The sequence below is a fragment of the Spinacia oleracea genome, chromosome 1 (genome assembly GCF_020520425.1).
Source record: "Spinacia oleracea cultivar Varoflay chromosome 1, BTI_SOV_V1, whole genome shotgun sequence".
NCBI lineage: Eukaryota > Viridiplantae > Streptophyta > Magnoliopsida > Caryophyllales > Amaranthaceae > Spinacia > Spinacia oleracea.
Window position 1 is genome coordinate 76,435,371 of NC_079487.1, and position 22,146 is coordinate 76,457,516.

At 36.6% G+C, this 22,146-nt stretch overlaps 2 protein-coding genes and 1 long non-coding RNA gene across 9 annotated transcripts; 1 reads left to right on the plus strand and 2 right to left on the minus strand.

The window, feature by feature from the left end:
- The first annotated feature begins 200 nt into the window (after nt 1–200).
- LOC110776047 (uncharacterized) lies at nt 201–4,707 on the plus strand. 3 transcript variants are annotated; one of them, XR_008925703.1, is made up of 4 exons: nt 201–547; nt 1,424–1,884; nt 2,276–2,910; nt 3,990–4,707. It is a non-coding gene; the product is annotated as an uncharacterized lncRNA (long non-coding RNA). The 3 variants fall into 3 exon arrangements; XR_002529947.2 differs by having other exon boundaries at nt 202–547; nt 1,424–2,338; nt 2,817–2,910; XR_008925702.1 differs by having other exon boundaries at nt 202–547; nt 1,424–2,910.
- A 7,735-nt stretch (nt 4,708–12,442) lies between these two features.
- LOC110776051 (putative 26S proteasome non-ATPase regulatory subunit 8 homolog B) lies at nt 12,443–14,522 on the minus strand. Its single transcript, XM_056834212.1, is given in 4 exon segments — nt 12,443–12,824; nt 12,826–12,840; nt 12,963–13,200; nt 14,465–14,522. Coding segments are annotated over 4 exon segments (402 nt in total). The 3' UTR covers nt 12,443–12,733.
- A 1,369-nt stretch (nt 14,523–15,891) lies between these two features.
- LOC110776052 (40S ribosomal protein S12-like) lies at nt 15,892–20,393 on the minus strand. Of its 5 annotated transcripts, XR_008925704.1 has the most exons (5): nt 20,099–20,393; nt 18,115–19,846; nt 17,955–18,017; nt 17,242–17,324; nt 15,892–16,266 (listed from the first exon to the last, which is right to left on the minus strand). XR_008925704.1 is itself a non-coding variant. In XM_056834550.1 (4 exons), exons 2-4 carry the CDS (start codon nt 18,193–18,195, stop codon nt 17,499–17,501), a joined length of 339 nt encoding a protein of 112 aa, XP_056690528.1. In that variant the 5' UTR covers nt 18,196–19,846; nt 20,134–20,392; the 3' UTR covers nt 17,323–17,498. The 5 variants fall into 5 exon arrangements, 4 of the variants coding, with proteins under 4 accessions (XP_056690528.1, XP_056690522.1, XP_056690526.1 ...); XM_056834550.1 differs by lacking the exon at nt 15,892–16,266 and having other exon boundaries at nt 17,323–17,693; nt 20,134–20,392; XM_056834544.1 differs by lacking the exon at nt 15,892–16,266 and having other exon boundaries at nt 17,323–17,693; nt 20,099–20,392.
- Nucleotides 20,394–22,146: the final 1,753 nt, after the last annotated feature.

The following is a 22,146-nucleotide window of genomic DNA, read 5'->3' on the forward strand; positions in this document are numbered from 1 at the left end:
GATACCATCTCGAGCAACAAACACCTTGTTCTCAGATGTATTGTAGAAGTAATACCCCTTTGTTTCCTTTGGATAGCCCACAAGGATACATTTGTCAGATTTTGGATGAAGTTTCACTACTAGAAATTGGATATTGAACGACGACCTAATAACGACAATCACTATTTTTTTCGTTAAATCATTGCTGCGCTTACACTATTACAAGAAATAACAAGTTCATCGTTAATGTTCACGAAAAGATAAAGAGAAATTAGAAAAAGAAAAATTGTGTTCGTCGTTATTCTCAATTCCCAGTAGCGCCATGTTTTTATTTTCGTTGGCCGACGCCGCCGACCTCAAAATTCACTCATCTCCATCTCTCGGACCTAAAACCTTCAATTGAATTCGCAGTTTTGCGATTCATGTTATTCTAAATGAAAATAATGGCTTTTCTATCTTCCCCCTCTCTATATCCTTGACCAAAGATGCAATGGAATTAGTCCATGTACGGCGGGCGCCATTAACCTTGAATTCGATCGCCCTATGCGCAACAACATTTGCTTATTTGGTAATGTTTTCTCCCTCTTCTATACTTTCATGATCTTTTCCTTTAAAAATAAATTAGGGTTTGATTTAGCCTCTTTGGTTCAAGTGATTGAAATTGTGTTCAGATAACGCTGACAATTTTTTGAATTGCCATTATCTAATTCGTTCTTTGTATGTTCCGTAAGGTATTTTTCTTTAATTAATAATTTAATACCATTAATATCAAGCCTTTTTTGTATGAATTGAATTATTAGTTGAATCTTGTATTCCAGATTGAAACTCCTGTAATTTATTCAAATTGGAAGGCAAAACTGATTTTATTCTCTTCTGCGTTTGGGGTAAATCTTGGGCATACGGGTTATAGTGATTGTGAAGAAATTGATTCCAACATGAGAGAACGATATTGAATGATTTAGAGCTGTTAGACACTAGGCTTGCTAAGTAGAGGTTTTCTCATACTGAAACTTTGGTGGAAGGAAATGGAAAGGGTTTGGCTGAAGAATTGGATGGTTCTAGAAGGATATATGAAACTTACAAGCAGGATTTACTTCTTGTTAATAGTTGTAATTATAGTTTTGGAGCTCACGATGTAAAAGAACAGGTTTTTCACTACTCTTTCTTGTAGGGAATATGGAAGTCGTGCCTAATATATTTTCTTTTATTATAGAAGTTACAACTTTGTTTTTTTCACCTTTCAAAGTTTGAGAAAAATATGTTTCCAAGTTCAAATTCAGTTGATCATAACGAAAAATAGATGTGATAAGTACAGATAAGTTAATTTCAAGTGAAAAGAATGAATTTTTAGTAATCAGAGTGGTAGTCTTCTTAAGCTAGCTCAACTGAGTACAAAATTTGACTATGCTCTAGATTTCATATACACTTTTCCTGTAATTTTCAGGACATGTTTTGAAGAGAGTAGTGGCACACAGTCGTTGCGGGGTGATACTGCATTACTGAGTACCTGGAATCTGCGGCTTTCAGCAAAGTTGTTCAGGCTCATGATATCCAGACTGGAGTTTATGTTTGCCTGAAAGTCATTAGAAATGACAGATTTTGTTTGTAAAAGTTTGGACGAAATCGAACTTCTCAAGTATGTCAACAAGAATGATCCTGCAGATAAGCACCTTTTACATCTCTATGACTACTTTTACCATCTCTTCCCCCCCCCCCCATGGGTCCGTGACATGCAGGCTTAGATTTTTATTGTCCTATACGAAGTGATTAATTCCAGATTCTTGTTTACGTATACAGAAGCACCTTTTCATTGTATGTGAACTTCTTCGAGCTAATATATATGACTTTCAGAAATATAATATAGAATCTGGTGGAGAACCCTACTTTACAATGAGTAGATTGCAGGTACTTGTTCTACTAAGTTGCATTTATCTGTTAATGGAACCCATGAAACTGGTTTTTAACGATGTTTTTTAGCATTTAAATGTAAGGAGCTCCTATAAATCCTGTTTTTGTAAATCATAGCACGGGTCCTAATTGTCGTTGGCGCTTTTCACCCTAATATCACTTCAAGTTGTTTTCTATTTCCTGCCTGGTTTTAAGTATGGCATCACGACCCTAATATTTTTTCTTTGATATATGAAGATTTGTTTTAATTTTATAAGAACCAATTAGTCTATGGTTAGGTGGGATTCAATTTGCCTCAGCGCAATTGCCTCATCTGGAGCACTTATAGGCTTTTTGGACTTTTCATATGTGACTTTGTTTCTGAGTTAGGTAGTTAAACAAAATGCAGGCTCTAAATTTAAACGATCCAGAGCTCAAAGACCTGAACCTTACTTCATGTAGAAACTTGCAGGTTTGTATTTTAGATGGTCTAATTTACAATGGATGATTTTAGCAAATACTGCTAGTTGTTAAGGTTTCTAATGAGGTTTCTTGCTTTATTTAGAGAGGTTACTACTCTAGTTTCCCAATTTGGAATGCGTCAAATTTCCTTGCGTTAGATTATTGAAACTGAGGTTATATCAATTCCCTTGTACAAGTTCAATGATAAACCTTCCCCTGACTATGTTGGTCTTAATTACTGTTGTTTCATATGTTGATTATGAAGTATAACATGAAAAGGGTTCCATTGAAATTTTATGCAATAAAAAAATCTTCTTGTAAAGAAGCTGGCCAATGCCTAGTAAGTTAGTAGCCTTAGTAAAGAAATCTAGTGGATAATTTGGTCAGAAGCTTTTGTTTGTTAGTGTTATGTTCAAAATGAAAGCAACCTTGTTTATATTAACTGAAAAGATCAATCAGTTTTGACATTCATTGTGAAATTCTTGCAGATAAGAAAGTTCCACTAGAAAGCCAATTTCTAAGCAAGCGCATGGCTGGTGGAGATCCAAGAGAGTTGGATTTCCTCACATTCTCATCTAGCAAGTACATATTATACTTTGTATTACTTGCATAAGATACTAAATTATCATGGTTTTTATGTTTAAATTGCCGGTGCGGTGGTGCAAAGTCTTTTTTGTTTGTTAAATTGTCGGTGCGATAGTACATACCCATCCTGCTCATGTTTGTCAAAGAATTTAGATTTATTTTGGATTGTTTTGCAAAAGAGTTATTCTATAGTATGAGCTAGATTGGTTTAAGAAATAACTTTGCTTGTTTCTTTGCTAGTTTTTTGCAAGCTATAATTTTGTTTTAATTTAACCGAGCAACGCTTTAATGTGAATCAACAAAACTAGTATTACTAGGTAGCATTCGGCATAACTTACCAGGGTTTTGAACATTGTTGTTGGGGGATGAAGAAGATGTACATTACTTTTCCATATAGCACTTTCTTTCGGACGTTCATCTCATCTTGAACTTACCTACCTGGCAACGTAAAAGTATTTTTTGTTCCATATACTGCGACAAAGGAATACTTTCAGTTGCTCTAAATTTTTTTTGTTCCTTAGTTCTAAGTTTCTAATGTCTGGCAAGAGATAGTACATAGTCATGCAATAATCCCCTTTCATTCCTTCCCCTGTTATCAGCATGCAATATTGTTCTATTGTTAAAATATTACCTGAAAAGAAAACCTAGTATATTTAATTTCTTTTATTCCCCCACTTTGCTGATTAACTATATATGCTTAATTTTTTGTTCATTCCTGGCATGAAGACCACCAGTCACGATATTTAGGTGAATAGGTTAAGTCAGTGAATAACGTTAATTAGGCTTTATCTCCACACAAGCTAATACTGGCAGTCTTCTCAAATAGTGTGTAATAGTCGTATAGGGGCACTTTTGGCATTGCATTATGATTCTATTACTTGGTAGCTTGAGGGATAAGTTAACTGGTTAGAGTAGAGAGGGAAGAAAAAGAAGCAGAATATCTGTACATATGGAGGATATAAGTGAGAACCATAATCTTCTTTTATATTTAAATATTCAGTACATTACATAATTACATAATGGTGGTCGTATGTGGTTGCTGACATCTTTGTTTTGTACTTTTGTCAATGGTGTAGGAAGTACGTTCTGTTTTTGTATTCTTCAGATCTAGATTTGGTGCTGCAATTGCTTCACGTTTACGACAATCTGAGAAACATACAGAATTGGTTAAGGAGCAAGCTCCTGAGCCAGATGATGTGTACCGGCCATTTTCCAAGAAACGTTCTTGTAAAGATGGATGTCTAGAGTGGTAATAATAGTCGCAAGCACACATTTCTGACTGTTCTATTTCTTATACCAGTTGTGCTTGTGCAAGTCTTGCCAATCTGTCCCAACTGGAGGTCTGGTTCCCCTTCTTGGCAAGCATTTTAACCGCATAAGTGATTATTCCATCTCCCGAGTTTCTGTGAAAATTGCTAGTTCAATCTGCCTGTCATAGAAAAATTTTAGAATCGTAATTTTTTTCTTCTTTTAATCATCATTTTAATTGGGCCTTAAACTTATGTTAGATTTTAAGATTTGGAGAGAAGAAATCAAGGAGGAAGAAGGTTTATTGAAGTCTGCATGGAAGGCTACCCTGAAGAGCTCTCAAGCTTTTGTCGGACTACATTTTTGCATATAGTTGTGTGTTGATCAACTAGTTAGATTTTTATTTTTTTCTTTTCGATTGAACAAGAATTATTTATCTTTAGCTTTTTAAGAATTTTTTTATTTAAAGATGTGATTTTTGATTTACCATAACTTGAAATTCTATTGTCAAAAATATTTTGAGTAATGAAATTTTAATTTGTTTAATTGATTTATATCTATATTGGTTCACAGGGAAAATGTAGGTGCTTCGAAAAGCGCAAATAATATTATTATGATTGCAATATTAACGACATAATAGTTGGTCGTTATTGCCAAAATTCAAATTTTTTGACCGTTGGGAAGGACATTTTACAAGGGATATTTTGGTCGTTATTGCTTAATTGATCATAGTGAATAGGTACTTAACGACGAATTACCGTTTCGTCGTTAAGCATTAATGACGGATTATTGTTTCGTCGTAGCATTAACGACGGATTATTGTTTCGTCGTTAACTTTTAACGATGAAACTTTAACTTCGTCGTTAATAATTAACGACGAATCACGATTTCATCGTTAAAAGTTAACGACGAAACAATAATCCGTCGTTAATGCTTAACGACGAAACGGTAATTCGTCGTTAATAAACATTAATTATTAACGACGAACATTGTCGTTAAAGCCAATAACGACGGAACCTGTTACAACGAACATCATGACCGTCGTTAAAACCTTCAACGACGAAAATTGAGGCTTTTAACGACGAAATTGTTCGTCGTTAAATGTCCTTTTTCTTGTAGTGTTTGTCTGAAATTAATCGTTTGACGTATACTTCACATCCCCAAATCTTAAGAAAAGACACTTTTGGAGGCTTTCCAAACCATAACTCATATGGAGTCTTTTCAACAGCTTTAGACGGAGCTCTATTTATAGTGAGTGCGGCTGTATTTAGTGCATGTCCCCAAAATTCTATTGGAAGTTCGGCCTGACCCATCATTGATCTAACCATGTCTAGCAAGGTTCTGTTCCTCCGTTCCGACACACCGTTCCATTGTGGTGTTCCAGGAGGAGTCAATTCTGATAGAATTCCACATTCTTTCAGATGGTCATCAAATTCATAGCTCGGATATTCACCGCCTATATCAGACCGCAGTGCCTTAATCTTCTTGCCTAATTGATTCTCTACTTCACTCTAAAATTCCTTGAATTTGTCAAAGGATTCAGACTTATGCTTCATTAGGTAGACATAACCATATCTACTGAAGTCATCAGTGAAAGTGATAAAGTAGCTGAAACCACCCCTAGCATTTGTACTCATTGGTCCACATACATCTGTATGGATTAAACCCAATAGTTCAGTTGCTCTTTCTCCAACTTTAGAGAAAGGTTGCTTTGTCATTTTGCCAAGTAAACATGATTCGCACTTACCATAATCCTCTAAGTCAAATGGTTCTAGAATTCCTTCCTTTTGAAGTCTTTCCATGCGTTTCAAGTTAATATGGCCTAATCGACAATGCCACAGATAGGTGAGATCTGAATCATCCTTTTTGGCATTTTTGGTATTTATGTTATAAACTTGTTTGTCGTGATCTAATAAATAAAGTCCATTGACTAATCTAGCATAAAACATCTCTTTAAAATAAAACGAACAACTATTGTCTTTTATTAAAAAGGAAAATCCCTTAGCATCTAAGCAAGAAACAAAAATGATGTTTTTAGTAAGACTTGGAACATGGAAACATTCTTCCAGTTCCAAAACTAGCCCAGAGGGCAACGACAAATAATAAGTTCCTACAGCTAATGCAGCAATCCGTGCTCCATTTCCCACTCGTAGGTCGACTTCACCCTTGCTTAACTTTCTACTTCTTCTTAGTCCCCGTGAATTGGAACATAAGTGTGAGCCACAACCTGTATCTAATACCCAAGAAGTTGAATTAACAAGTGTACAGTCTATAACGAAAATACCTGAAGATGGAATGACTGTTCCGTTCTTCTGATCTTACTTTAGCTTCAAGCAATCTCTCTTCCAATGCCCCTTCTTCATGCATTAGAAGCATTCGGATTCTGAAGTGGGTTGACTGACCTTCCTCTTTTCAGATTTGGCGCCAGTTTGCTTAGTTGGGCTGGCCTTGTTGCCACCTTTCTTAGCATTCCTCTTCTTTCCAGATTTCTTGAACTTGCCCCCACGCACCATAAGCACATCTTGCTTATCACTTTTAAGCGTATTTTCAGCGGTCTTCAGCATACCGTGAAGCTCAGTGAGCGTTTTGTCCAGACTATTCATACTGTAGTTCAGTTTGAACTGATCATACCCGTTATGAAGAGAATGGAGGATGGTGTCTACAGGCATTTCCTTAGAGAATTGCTGATCCAGCCGACTCATATTCTCAATGAGTCCAATCATTTTTAGAACATGTGGACTTACGGGCTCGCCTTTCTTAAGTTTGGTCTCAAGAATTCGCCTATGAGTCTCGAATCTTTCGACTCGAGCCAGATCTTGGAACATGTTCTTTAACTCACTGATGATCGTGAAAGCATCTGAGTTGATGAACGTTTTCTGTAGATCTGCACTCATGGTTGCAAGCATTAGACATTTCACATCCTTGTTGGCATCAATCCAACGATTGAGGGCTGCCTGAGTGACCCCTTCGCCTGCGGCTCCGGGCATCGCCTCTTCCAGGACATACTCCTTTTCTTCCTGCTTAAGAACTATTTGCAAGTTCCTTTTCCAGTCAAGGAAGTTTTTCCCGCTCAACTTCTCCTTTTCGAGAATTGATCGAATGTTGAATGAATTGTTGTTTGCCATAATTAAAATTACAATTGAAAAGAATAAACAAATAAATAACCATTACAGTTTCTCTTAATAAACTTAAATTCTAGCATACATGCATAATTCAATGTTCATTAAGCATTTTATTCAAGTTATGTATTCCGGCAGGTGTGAATAAAATGATTCCAAGACCCTAAAATCCATTGAATAATTAAGCACATTATGTATTTAGACTCAATTCTAAAATCTTTTAGGTAAGCAAAAGCCTTTTGCTAATAGTCTAGAACTTACTCTTGGTTGATAGGTACGTCTAAGAACTTATCGATTTTGCCACGACATAAAAGGACTCCTTACTTATATCGTTGAGTTTCACCAAAACTAACATGTACTCACAATTATTTGTTTACCTTACCCCTTTAGGACCAATAAGTAACACCTCGCTGAGCGAAAACTATTACTAGATTGATGTAAAGGATATCCAAGTAAGTGTTTATTTTGGCATGGCACCTTTTAACTCAATTTTTAAGTTTGGAACTTAAGGCTCTTACTATGTTGGTTAGATTTTAAGTGAACTAAAATCCTTAATCATGCAACATAATCAAGCTTTGATCTCATGCATATTTAAGACATATTTAAAAGCAATAAATAACTTAAAACATGCATAAGATAAATGTGATCTAGTATGGCCCGACTTCATCTTGAAGCTTCAACTTCAAAGTCCGTCTCGAAAATGGTAACTTCGTCTTGAATTTCACCGTGGGAGGCGCCATTTTCTTCAAATAGGATAAGCTATAATTAAACTAATTACAACTATTTGATGGTACGCATATCATATTTGAATTGAAAATCAATTTTGGTACTTTAGACCAATTACATTCAAATTAATGGTACGCAGACCATATTTTCTATCCTATTTGGGCCATACTAGTCACTTCATAACCTGCAAAACAGTACATATACAATATATACCATTCACCCATTCATTATCATGAATGGCCCACATAGCTGGTTAGTAAAACACGTTATGCATCACATAAATATTTGCAGCAATTAATTAAGGGCACCAATAATCTACCAATTATTCAGTCCTTATTAGTTCTAATCAAGTTGTTTAACCTTAAAGGATTTGTAGACCTAATCAAGAGTTTATGACTAAAAATGCTCCCACTTAAACCAATAAATTCATATGCTTTACTAATTTTAAACATAAAAATGTATTTCTAGTCTGACCGGAAACATACAAATTTAATTAAAATTTAAAGCTCACATAAATTTATAATCGAATCCATTAATTTAATTTATTTCAGTTGAATTAAACGAATTTAAATTAATTCAAGATTTAATTTTAGTAAAATAATTAGTATCAATAAAATTTATAATAATTATAATAGTCAAAATTAAAATCCAAGAAAACAATTTAAATTTCGAATTTTAAAATTAATTAAAATCGTTTCCGAACTGAAAATCAAAAATTAAATTCAAAGCGCATCAATCAGGTCAAGACGAGGCCATGGGCTTACGCCCATGACCCGTCTAGTCCTCGAGGCAGCATCCCCCCACGAGTGATCGCACAGCAAGGCACGAGCAGCTGCCACGTGCAAACGCAGCAAGCCGAGCCACGCTTGCGCGCAACATCGCTCGCTGCTTCGTAGCGCAGCAGCTGCTTGGCGAGGCTGGGCGAGGCAGCGCTCGTGCTACGAGGCATTGCTCGCTGCCCGCGCACGCGCCTGCCTTCTCGCTCGTCTTGCTTCTTCGCCCATCCGCCCATGCATCATTGCAGCACTCGACGCAAGGCAGGGCTGCTGCCTTGTGCTCGCGTGCTACTCGCCTTGCTCGCTGCATTCGTACCGCATGGGCGACGCTCTCTTGCTCGTCGTCGCATGCCCGCACTATACAACACCCTTTAAGGGTAACACGTAGCGTCCATTGCTTTGTGCGTGCAAGTTTTATGAGCGAATTGCACAAAAATTAAAACTTTTATTTCCAAAATTAATGACAAATTAATAAATCACATTAATTTCATAATTTTAGAGCGAAAAATCGAAAATTTATTAATTAATTAATTTCCGATTAACATGGATTCAAATATAGGTCATAAAAATTTAAAATTTAACTCAAATTAACAATTTTATGGTGGTTTTTAATCATTGGTACCTAATTAAAATATTAATTAATTATGAAAATCAAATTAATTCTAAATTATTCGAATTTCAACAAATTCATCATAATTACAAATTAGGTTGTATAATTAACAAGGCTAGGCATTCAAACTTGTTAAACATATACTGTAGGTCAATCAAAATTCAAGATTTATCAACAAGAATCGCAATTATTTAATTTAAAATCTTAAATTTACAAACTTTTGCCTTCGAAAAACTAAAACCTCCGAAAAGTCATAGTTAGGCTTCGAATTTGGGAATTCTGGGTTCGGCCGAAATTTTTTATTTTGGTCAAAATTTTAGAATGCCTTTTACATGCGGAATTGACACAAAAATCACTCGATTTGGATGAGTAACGAAGAAACTGCCGAAAAACTGCGTACATATAATTAAATAAACGCAATTTGCAATTAATTAACAATTACGAAAATTAATCAACCCTTTTAATTCCTTGCAAATTTGTAAAATTTAACCATGTTCATGCAATTTAGATTATGAAAATAATAAGAGGCTCGTGATACCACTGTTAGGTTATGATTCATATGACAAAACATAAATCATGCGGAAAAACCATAAAGCCAGGAAAGCATATTATTTACACATAATCATTTAGCATAGTTTAGATGCATACACTTTGTTGCGTGCCCTCCCTAGCTGCGCCCGAACCGAACAAGAACAAGTCTTTAGGATTCCGGAATTCATTTCCGATACGAACAATATTTAATATTTCCGATTCCGGCAATATTTCCATTTCCGATAATATTTTCCGATACGTACCATGTTTCCGTTTCCGGCAACATCTACGACTTGGATAATATTTATATTTCCGATACGATCCATATTTCCGTTTCCGGCAATATCATCATTTCCGGAGTATTCATTTCTTGCCTGTGACGATCTCAGCTCCCACTGAAACCAAGATCCGTCGATTCCGAATATCCATAGATGGAGTATTTAATGCCATTAAATACTTGATCTGTTTACGTACTATTTGTGTGACCCTACGGGTTCAGTCAAGAGTAAAGCTGTGGATTAATATCATTAATTCCACTTGAACTAAAGTGGCCTCTAGCTAGGCATTCAGCTCACTTGATCTCACTGAATTATTAACTTGTTAATTAATACTGAACCGCATTTATTAGACTTAATATTATATGCATACTTGGACCAAGGGCATTATTTCCTTCATATACGACTTAATTTTGCGTGCTCGCCTAATAACGTCCTTTACGCGTTGTGCAGAGTTGTGGGATCCGTTACAGGCTGTCTTGGGCGTCGCTTATTTTTGTGGCGATCGCCCGGGGATGCGGGACACGTATTTTGGGTATAACTCTTTGGCCAATTGGTGTTTATGAATGTTTGGGCAATTTTTAGGGTCGTTGGTTTTCTGGTATTATTTGTCACACACAATCACATAATTCGCTACACATAACTAACATTACAACATGAAGCAAAATAATATGTCACGTAGTTTATGATAGGCTTCTATGGGTAATATTTGCGCCGGCTTGGTACCGCTTCTATCGTCGATCCAACACATGCCCCGGCCGAGTTAGTGCATTCACGAGCGAATTTCGTCCCAAGAGGCCAATCACGATGTAAGCCAAGGGGGCATGCACCAATGAGAGGGATCTAGTGGGAGAGCGATTGGGTTTGGGACAGGTGTACTACTAGCAAAAGTGCCGGGTGGCGATGGGTATCCTTATTCCCAACTCCCGAGATGAAACTCGCCAAGGGAGCCAAGATTCTTTATGCGGTTCTATCCGTTCACATTAATATGCTGATTTTCAGGTCGTCCCAACTTGATAAGGAAATAAACGCGGGGTAGGATCGTTTCACCCTTCGGCTACTTTGATTACCTACGAGCACGAGTATTTCATTAACGTTTCCCAGTGGAGTCGCCACTGTGAGGGGGTCGAAAAAGCACGAGGCTAATGCGTGACCTCGTCCCTCGTGGGCGTGACGTCGTCAGATCAAGTGTAGTTGGATTTCCTGTGAGTTTACACCCAATCGACTAGTAATATATGAGTCGTCATTCAGTTTTTAACGACAATGAGAAAAACTGACAAAACCTGGTTATCGTGACATAAAGGGAGTGTAATTATGTTCGACCAAGACGACCATAGGTTCCCTTGTGATCCCTGGTGTGGGGTCGCTCAACGTACACCCGCAGGGCAGAGATTGAGAGTTTGGGGGACTGTAGCTACCGAGAGGAGTGCTCATCGATAATACTCCAGAGGCAGGTTATCCTTACTAGCTCAGCATAAATAATTGAAGGGACATGCGTTAAACTATTAAACTATTCTGAATTGATTTTAGCAATATGCAACACATAACACTAAATCGATCGTGATTATCTTATTTAGATTGATTTAAGGTACCTAGCATGATAATTCAATTGTCCAAGGTATTATCTTATTAGGCGTGATAGATCAATCAAATTAATAGTTTGAAAATTTTATAAAAGGGTGATGAAAGCGATTAAATCATATGAGGGACACATTACAACGCACCCTTGAGAGGTGCGTTGTGGTTCTCAGAAAACTAACCACTTGGCTTCGCTATTTCTCCTTTTATTTAACGAATCTCGGGTTTCTAAGCCATGTTCCAGTATTTAGGCTTAATTCATCAAGCTACAAGGGGCAGGACGCGTTCTGTTCGACTTTTGGGTCGATTGCGACAGAACGCCAGATCAATTTCGCAGCGTGAGGCTTAGGCTTAAGGCTAGAGTCAATACTCAGGTTATGGAATTGTGTGTTCTTTTTCACGTCGGTTTTAGGCTGTATTTATAGGAAAAGGGTGTGTGGAAATATAGATTTTAAGATACGAATCCAAAAAGAATCTGGAGATAAAACGGCCCCAGGCATTTTCAGCGCCCAGGGCTGGGCGCCGAAGATTTCGGCGCCCAGATCCAGGCGTTGAAAATGGGATATGGGCCGAGTTCTTTGTCAGATTTGGACTCTTAGAACACGGAGCTCTTGAGATTTATCCGAGTCTTTTAGTGCGTATTAACTTATGAAGGAATGCGTCTAGGCCCGTTACGAACTCTAGGTTCGTTAGGAATTTAATTAATACGTAACTCTTATTTTCGAATTATACCAGGAATGCAAATTCTATCTCTTTTAGGATTTATGTTGGAGTGCAACACCTAATTCTGACAGGTTTCTATCTTTTATAACTTTTCCACTTTTAACAACTACCTTTTACGGCAGTTTCTATTATTAGCAGGTTTCTATAAATAGTAGCTTCGGCTGAAATGAAGGGGTGATTGAGATTCATTTATTTTATAGGAGATACGTTGCCAAGTGGAGATTTATGTTCTCATCATCGAACCTTCCCTTTCGGGAATGGGGACAAAAGTAGGTGTCTACACCGCGCATCATTTAGTGAAAGCGAATCATATGCCTTCTCACTGCCCCGCAATCTCATCTCTGCAATTTACAGGGAATGTATTAGTACCAAGAACCAGATAAAGGCCAATACACTACTCCATACAAAAATCAAACAGAGGCGGAGTTGCAATCAAAATAGAGAGGTATACAAGAGGATATACCTCACAGTTTTGGCCAACAAATCCATGAAGTGCACGTAAGTTTCATGTGGCACGGTCTGTCTAGCAATCAAAATACGGTTGTAGGCTCCGTCCATAAAGGACTGTTCCAGCCCCACCGCATGCTTAATGCAAGGATTCTCCTAGGCAGTAGATGAAAGCAACTCCAATTCAGTGTGAAACTCTGCAATTCTATTTTGTACAAGAAGCCTCAACAGGTTCAGTCCCAAGATTGGGTAATCTTATGTAGCTTGTGGTATTTTACCCCTGCTCCAACAACAACACAAACTCAGTACTACTTGTTTTTAAAAGATAAAGAAAAACATTAAATCTTACATGAAAACAGTAAAACACCAATGCAAATGTGTAAGAAAACCAGTGGCCTTCAGACTATATTTTGGGATGCTATTTTCTGATTAACATATTGCTTCGAGGAATTTCAGAATTACCTAGAAACTAATCCTAGAACATGGAAATGATGGAGCACCATGTATCAAAGACATCATTTCAAAGAATCTAGTTGTTCTACAATGTGCTCATATCAGAACTAATGTACTCCCTCCGGGTTTTTAAGTGATACATTTTTGCCTTTTGCACTATTCATATGCTAACTTTGACTTATTATTTTACTAATATATTAAAGGCAAATGTTATTGTATAAAATACAGTTGAATTAGTCAAAATGCATATCTTCATAATATTAATTTTAATAACTTTTACTAATTTACTAACATAAGACTAAAGATATTGTTAGTCAAACTTTTGTATTTAAGAACGTGCCAGGTCAAACTATAACACTTAAACAAACATATGTACTCCCTCCGTCTCGTTTTAGTTGCTCCATTTGACCATTTTATGTGAGAACTTTGTTGATCAATCGATTTGGTTTTACTTGCTCCATTTGACCATTTTATGTGAGAGCTTTTTTGGTCAAATGGCGCAAGTAAAATGAGACTGAGGGAGTAGTATTAAAAAGCTAATGGCACATTGAGGCGATGCAGATCCTTCTGCACATTGTTGAGCTTCGTTAAGTGAGGAAAAGTGAAACTTTTAAGGTAAGAAACATTTATGTGCCCTGGTGCAGAAGGAACTGCATCGCCTCTCCTGGCGATCCCATGATTCCCATCACGGGTATTAACAGGGATTCAATTCTTATTTTCAGACTAGCTTCGGAAGGCGGGTTAATGCCTAGAATGTTGTACACAAAAGTTATCCAAAGAGTATTATGTATCTCAGCCTCAAGTCGTCAAAAATATCGACTGTCAAATTTCATAGGATCTAATATTCCAGATGGTAAACATCGTTTACAAAGTAAAATCATTTTCTATAAATGTTGCATTGATCACAAGCTTTATCTGAGCCAAATCAGTTATCATAAGGATGTTACCTTCAGGATGATAAACCCAAAGAAAGTGATAGGTTCTTGATTAAAAACAAATAATTAAAAGAGTGAAAGGTGAAGTGACATACTTGAGATAAGGAAGATTCATGTTGGTCGGGATTACGACGGGTATAAGCCTTCCACTCTTCCTTAAATTTTACCATCTTTGCCAACATCGTCATTAGCAAAAATCTGAAGCAAGCATTGTCAGATTCATCACTAATATAATAAATAGCTAAACAAGATATAAAAAAAATAAAATCCAGGGTGTGCTTCAGTTGGTTGGGAGAAAAAAATCTATTGAAGTTGAAAAATCAAATTTTCTTAGATTTTTGTGGGATACAGAAGCAAAAAACACATTTTTGATCTACTTTTAAGCAGAGGTACCTTGTCAATGATAGCCTCTAGAAGATCATCTAACAAATCCAACCCTGATTCCGATAAAATGGCTATCACGATTTGCGCTTAACATGCCTGGAGAAGACATGTCTCAGAATTTGCATTAAGAATTGTTAAATGCGATCATGAAATACAACATAACACTTACTTCCTTACGTCCGATAAATTAAGTTTGTCTCAAATCATACAGCTTAAACACACAACTGGTTTATTCCCTAACTTCATTTATCCTTTATTATATGCATAGGGTTCTTCCAGGTTTTTAATCCTTTTGCAATAGTCCAATCAAAAGGTTTAGACTACCTTATAATGAAACAACATTGTGGTTAGAAACCTTGCATTTCTAGAGGCAGGAAGCCACCACAAAGTATGGTTCCTAATCACTGATTAACTGCAATTCTAGTTTAAAAGATGAAAGATGTTTCAGATGACACTTCCTCACATATTGCAGAACTTTGCTAAATTGACTACTTGACTAGTAAACAGATCAAAAAAAGCTGCAAAACCGATCAGGTAATCGATAAGAGCTTCAGTCCTTGTTCAACACTAGTGCACTACAGAACGTCAACAAATCAGATTGCACCAAAAAAGCCACCCACCCACCCCCTCCCATCCTCCCCCCCCCCCCCCCCCAAAAAAAAAGAAAGAGAGAAGAAAAAGTGAAAAACATTGCCTATCATGGGAAAAAAGAAATTCCCTAACTTCATTTATCCTTTATTATATGCATAGGGTTCTTCCAGGTTTTTAATCCTTTTGCAATAGTCCAATCAAAAGGTTTAGACTACCTTATAATGAAACAACATTGTGGTTAGAAACCTTGCATTTCTAGAGGCAGGAAGCCACCACAAAGTATGGTTCCTAATCACTGATTAACTGCTATTCTAGTTTAAAAGATGAAAGATGTTTCAGATGACACTTCCTCACATATTGCAGAACTTTGCTAAATTGACTACTTGACTAGTAAACAGATCAAAAAAAGCTGCAAAACCGATCAGGTAATCGATAAGAGCTTCAGTCCTTGTTCAACACTAGTGCACTACAGAACGTCAACAAATCAGATTGCACCAAAAAAGCCACCCACCCACCCCCTCCCATCCTCCCCCCCCCCACCCCCCCCCCCCCCCCCCCCCCCAAAAAAAAGAAAGAGAGAAGAAAAAGTGAAAAACATTGCCTATCATGGGAAAAAAGAAATTCCCTAACTTCATTTATCCTTTATTATATGCATAGGGTTCTTCCAGGTTTTTAATCCTTTTGCAATAGTCCAATCAAAAGGTTTAGACTACCTTATAATGAAACAACATTGTGGTTAGAAACCTTGCATTTCTAGAGGCAGGAAGCCACCACAAAGTATGGTTCCTAATCACTGATTAACTGCTATTCTAGTTTAAAAGATGAAAGATGTTTCAGATGACACTTCCTCACATATTGCAGAACTTTGCTAAATTGACTACTTGACTAGTAAAGTCTATAAATTCCCCGGGATACGGAATCAAACCCACATGCACCTATTGGCCATTGCAACTCCTCCTAAACCAAAGTAAATAAATAAAAATTACAGATCCCAAACTAATGAAAACCATTACACTGGGCACTAAGCACCATGCGAAGTACATCAAGAAAAGCAAGTAAATACATGTTCTCTTTAAGTAATTACTCATTAATCAAGGAAGCAATTCCTTGGCTAGAGAACTATGTTGAAAGTAACATGAATTATCAGAGCATAGCATTGCTTATTGATGCTAACATGTTACACTCATTATTCAAGGCACCTCATTACAAGCTCATAGCCCTTTCAACAGAGCATAACTAAACAAATATTGTAGTCAATTAGTAGTACATACATCCAATTATGAGCATGAACATGAGAGAGAAGGACAATTACCCGGTCCACAAAAAGATTTTTGCTACCTAGTTGAAGTTCCTCCATATAATTTCAAAACAAAATAATTAGAACTATTCAAGATTACAATAGATAAACAAGAAAGTACTAGATCATGTACTCTTTGCAAACATATACAGTACAAAAGTCACAAATAGCTTATAGGAGTCATAACTCTACATGCATAAGTAGAATCTTGTTATATAATGTTGAAACATATTAAAACATTCACTAAACACAATGGCCCTTTTACAACTACCAAAGATCCTGCCAATCTGATGAAGGATTTTGCCACAGCAAGGAAAATAAACCAACTAAAGGAAAGTGAAACTCTACAGACTGAGAGCAAGATTAATCAAAAGACAATTTGAGATTGATGGGGAATTCAATTATAATTTATAGAATTATATCATACTTTGATTGTTTATTATCCTAAATACACATAGAACTACACAACTAAAAGAATGTGAAATTAGAGTAATTCATATATATCAAAGAAAAATTTCTACAACACCCAAAACACTTGTAGAGAACATTAAGCCTCATAATATTAATTGTTAACAAAAATAACGACATTCACTTAAATATCACCCAAAAAATTAACAAGAGAAATAGTCAAGCACCTGCAGTATAACGGAGACCTCAAATTCCGGGGAGGAACTTAATATTGACAGCAAATAGAACCACAACAACACGTTCCATCCTTCTGTCAAAATGCCCAATAAAATTCACAAATTACTAGAGAAAATTTTTCTGAAGCCTTAAAATCAAAGTCCCTTGATCTTTGTAACTATTTTTCTTACTCGAGCATAAGGAATAGAATCATAAGTAGCGGTAATTGTAGCTAATTAGAAGAGGATAAACACGTGAATTACGTGAACTACTTCAAATCATATACATCTTGCAAGTTGACATTATTCTCGGCACAAAGAGCCTTGAGTAAGTTGACAGAGTCAGGCTGGTCAAAGTCTTCTGCCAATAAGACTAGCTGAGCAGTATGCTTCTTAATGACTTTGCCACCCTCGTGAAGAACAGGAAAAAGGCTACAGTGAGCAAGACACTTCTTAAACACAAGCTGAAGAGCAGTCATCAGGTCAATAGTATCCCCCAAAAGGACAGCAGTAGGACAACAACCATAACAACCTCCTCACTAAAATATAACCAACAATAACTATATAAAAACTCAGGCGGTCAATAATTGTATAATACTCAAGAGCAGACATAAGTATATCAAATTTATTGACCGTTGAACAAGTATTAAAAATAATTAAAGATGTACCAATCAAGCACCCAGTGAAGTACTCAAAAGATAATGTAGATCGGAAAAGTGACTTACCAAGCTATTTAACGCGGTATCACCAACAGGAATACAGGTTGATTGTGTACGTTGAGTAATGAACTGGTCAAAATAAGATTAGGCATATAAGTTCATAAGATCATATCATATAAATTGAATGTAAGCAAAGTATTGATCATCTAGAGATATTGGTGCTCACAAAATTTAGATCGTAGTTTTGGTTGCACGGAACGGTACAATTATGAACCAAAATACACAATCTTTGAGCATCACAGCTCATGCATTCATCTTTTAAAAATTCTTGTTAGTTTTCTTTCTTAGAAAAAAACAATGCAACATGGGCTAACCTGCATCAGAGACATAGCAATAAACAAAACTCCAAAGTTTAACACTTGCATCAATATTTTTACCTGAAATATAACTTGTAATACATCCCATAAACTAGCTTTTTCAGGCCAAAAAAATTCAATTGCAAGCATTTGTGAAAAAGTCTCATTCTTAGTATAGGGAACACGGTAAAACTCAATGGCACAGATATAATATCACTCAGAGATTTGAGGAAAAACATGATGACTAGTTGACTACAACCCTGAATGGTTAGCAACTTTTCACAATATCATGTCCTGTCAGGCTTCTAGAACTTACACCAGATTCCATGCGTAATTATTAGTTCTAACTAAATTGATAACTGACATATTCCCTGATCACAACTGGCAACTACAACGGTGGCTTGCAAGTTACAAGTGTAGATCCGATGATGTCATCTGTTTTTAGAAGAAAAATGAATTCTCTTTCTTATGAAGAATTCTTGAACACAAACAACAAAAAAAAGCTTAGGGTCGGAGATACATAAGAGTAAGAGTGAAAATGAACACTTCAGGGTTCACTGTCCTTATTGCAAATATAAAATCATAAATATGATAGACAGTATGACATAGGGGGTCTATTTGGTTACGTAACAACGATCTTTCCCTCTCTCATTCAGTTTTCATCGTTTCAGCGAGTATATACATGGTTTAATAAGAAACTAATGTCGCAGTATTGTTTAAAATGGAACAAACATTTCCATAAAAAAGATGGTTCCCATGGAAAGTCTTCACCATATCTTTTGAAGTTACAATTAAATACACACAACTGAGACTTTAAAACTCACAAGAGATCAAAATTATCAGATAAGAAAACTGTAAGATTTGATCATAATCCTATTCCTAGCAGCTCAAACTCATCCTCTAATGACTTTACTAGTTAAAGAGCTAGTAAGTCCAAATCATAGAAACTTGCGACGTGTGCTAACATTCTAATGCCCCAAGAAATTTAACATATTCCTCAATCAGCATCACTTATAAACGGATCAAAAGATAATTTAGTCAAACGATAGAGTAGTAAGAAAAATATAGTAGTTGCAATAAGCAAATAACATTAAATGCCATACCTCTTCTTCATGATTTTTACCAGAGATGAGGCATGCAATAAACAAAAAATTATGTTAGTCGCTAAGATCGGGATAATTGATTGTTGCAAATCACAGCAAATTAACACATGAAAACTTAAAATTGACAAAGCAAATTCAGCTAATTATGTTGCTAACATCAAAGCAAACTATAAACATAAGAATGGGAACATAGCCGGGTAGCAAAACCCTCTAATTTAGTTAGTGGTGAAAATTTGATCTATCACCCGTCACACCTGATTTCCAAGTAACTCTTACTTAACCATGAATGAATAAAAAACACCTCTTGCAAAAACCCAAAAATTCATAATTCGTAGAGTACATAGCTCTTAACTGTGAGAAAACAATAAAGAATACAAGAATTTTACTCAATAATAATCAAAACAACCACCAAACCTAATATGAGAAGAGAGAGAAATAGAATACCTTGAATCTTAATTCATACACAGGACTTTGTAGCGGTGGCGGAGGTCTGCTCGTCCTATAGAAATCATCATCAACTTCTAGTCAAATCAATTAATACAAATCAAACTACTAGCCCTAAATTTCCCAAAATTCAATCAAACAACAAATTAAACCTAAAATTCTCAACCAAAAACCCTAAAACTGTACGAATCAAAAAGCAATTTTAGAGCATTGAATTTTTTCCTAATTGCGATACCGGCTTCTAAAACAACAAATTAAACCATAACTTTCATCCAAAACCCTAAAATTAATCGAAACCGCACCATACCTATTTAAGACCAACTGGAAATCGAGCTTAACTACCTCGAGATGTCTCGTTCTGCTGAGAATAATCTGGGATTATTTTGAAAATAATATGGGATTCCCCTGAAGAATGGCTAGAGTGAGGGCGAGTCGGCTGAGGGTAGAGAGGAGGTTGAGGATGAGGATGATTTTGTGGGTTTGTGAAAAGCGGGATTGAATATTTTAAAATTTTCAAACTAGCGGGGAGTGAGATCGTGGGTAAAACGTGGTTATTTTGTTACATTGCGACTCCTTTTGTTGTCAATAGTTCCTAGGTGCGAAAAAATGTCACTATATGCATTCCCATATTTTTACCCTTCTTAAAAGCGTCACAGGAAAAGCGTTATTATGTACAGCATTTTATTGTAGTGTTGGCTCTTGATGGTGGAGAGCCTGAACCCGAGGAGAGCACCAAATTGAGGAGGTTAGTTCGCCCGGTTTATCCTGTAAAAGAGGTAAAGAAACCCGAACTTAAACCTCTTCCTGCTAATCTCAAATATGCATTTTTGGATGATGAACAACTTTGCCCTGTAATCGTCAGTACTGCACTTGATGCAGACCAGTTGTCCCAACTTCTTACTGTGTTGAAAAAGCACAAAAAGGCCATTGGGTACAGTATTGATGATTTAAAGGGTATTAGCCCTGATTTTTGTATGCATAGGATACATCTAGATGATAATCACAAACCATGCATTCAACCCCAACGTTGTTTGAATCCCATCATGCAAGATGTTGTGAAAGCTGAAGTTATAAAATTGCTTGATACGGGTATTGTTTATGCTGTGTCTGATTCTAAGTGGGTGAGTCCTGTTCAGGTAGTGCCAAATAAAGGGGGGACAACTGTGGTTAGGAATGAGAAAAATGAGTTGATCCCAACTAGGGTAGTTACAGGTTAGCGCATGTGCATTGATTATAGGCGTCTGAATGTTGCTACTAAAAAGGACCACCTTCCCCTTCCCTTTATTGATCAAATGTTAGAAAGGCTAGCCTGTCACAAGTTTTTCTGTTATCTTGATGGTTACTCTGGTTTTTTCCAAATTTCTATACATCCAGACGACCAGGAAAAGACCACTTTTACCTGTCCCTATGGTACTTTTGTATATCGTAGGATGCCCTTTGGTCTGTGTAATGCACCTGCTACTTTTCAACGTTGCATAATGAGCATTTTTTCTGAGTTTATTGAGTCTATCATGAAAGTGTTTATGGATGACTTTAGTGTCTATGGTACTTCTTTGATTCCTGCTTGATTAACTTGAGTAACGTTTTGAAACGATGTGAAGAATGTAATGTGGTCCTAAATTGGGAAAAGTGTCATTTCATGGTTATTGAAGGGGTGGTCTTGGGGCATTTAATATCTGATAAGGGCATTCAGGTGGATTGAGCTAAGGTCCAAGTGATTGAACAATTGCCCCCTCCAGTTAATGTGAAGGGTGTCAGAAGTTTTCTTGGTCATGCGGGGTTTTATCGCCGCTTTATAAAGGAATTTTCTAAGATTGTTAAACCACTTACCCAGCTCTTCCTCAAGGATGCCCCATTTGTGTTTACTGATGCTTGCCTTGAGGCTTTTGACAAGATTAAACAGGCACTGCTTTCGGCTCCTATCATCCGTTCGCCCGAATGGAATCTTCCGTTCGAGATAATGTGTGATGCAAGTGACTACGCAGTTGGGGCAGTTTTGGGTAAGAGAAAGGAAAAGGTCTTGCATGCCATATACTATGCAAGTAAGACCTTAGATGAAGCTCAAGTTAATTGTGCTACTACTGAGAAGGAGCTTCTAGCCATAGTCTATGCCTTGGACAAGTTTCGCACTTATCTGATTGGGTCCAAGGTGATAGTCTACACTGACCATGCGGCCCTTAAGTATGTGCTCTCTAAAAAGGAAGCCAAGCCAGGCTTATTCGATGGATACTACTGCTATAAGAGTTTGATCTAGAGATTCGCGACAAGAAAGGGGCTGAGAATGTGGTTGCAGACCACTTGTCTAGACTGAGGTATGATGATGGCACAATGTCTACACTGATCGATGATTCATTT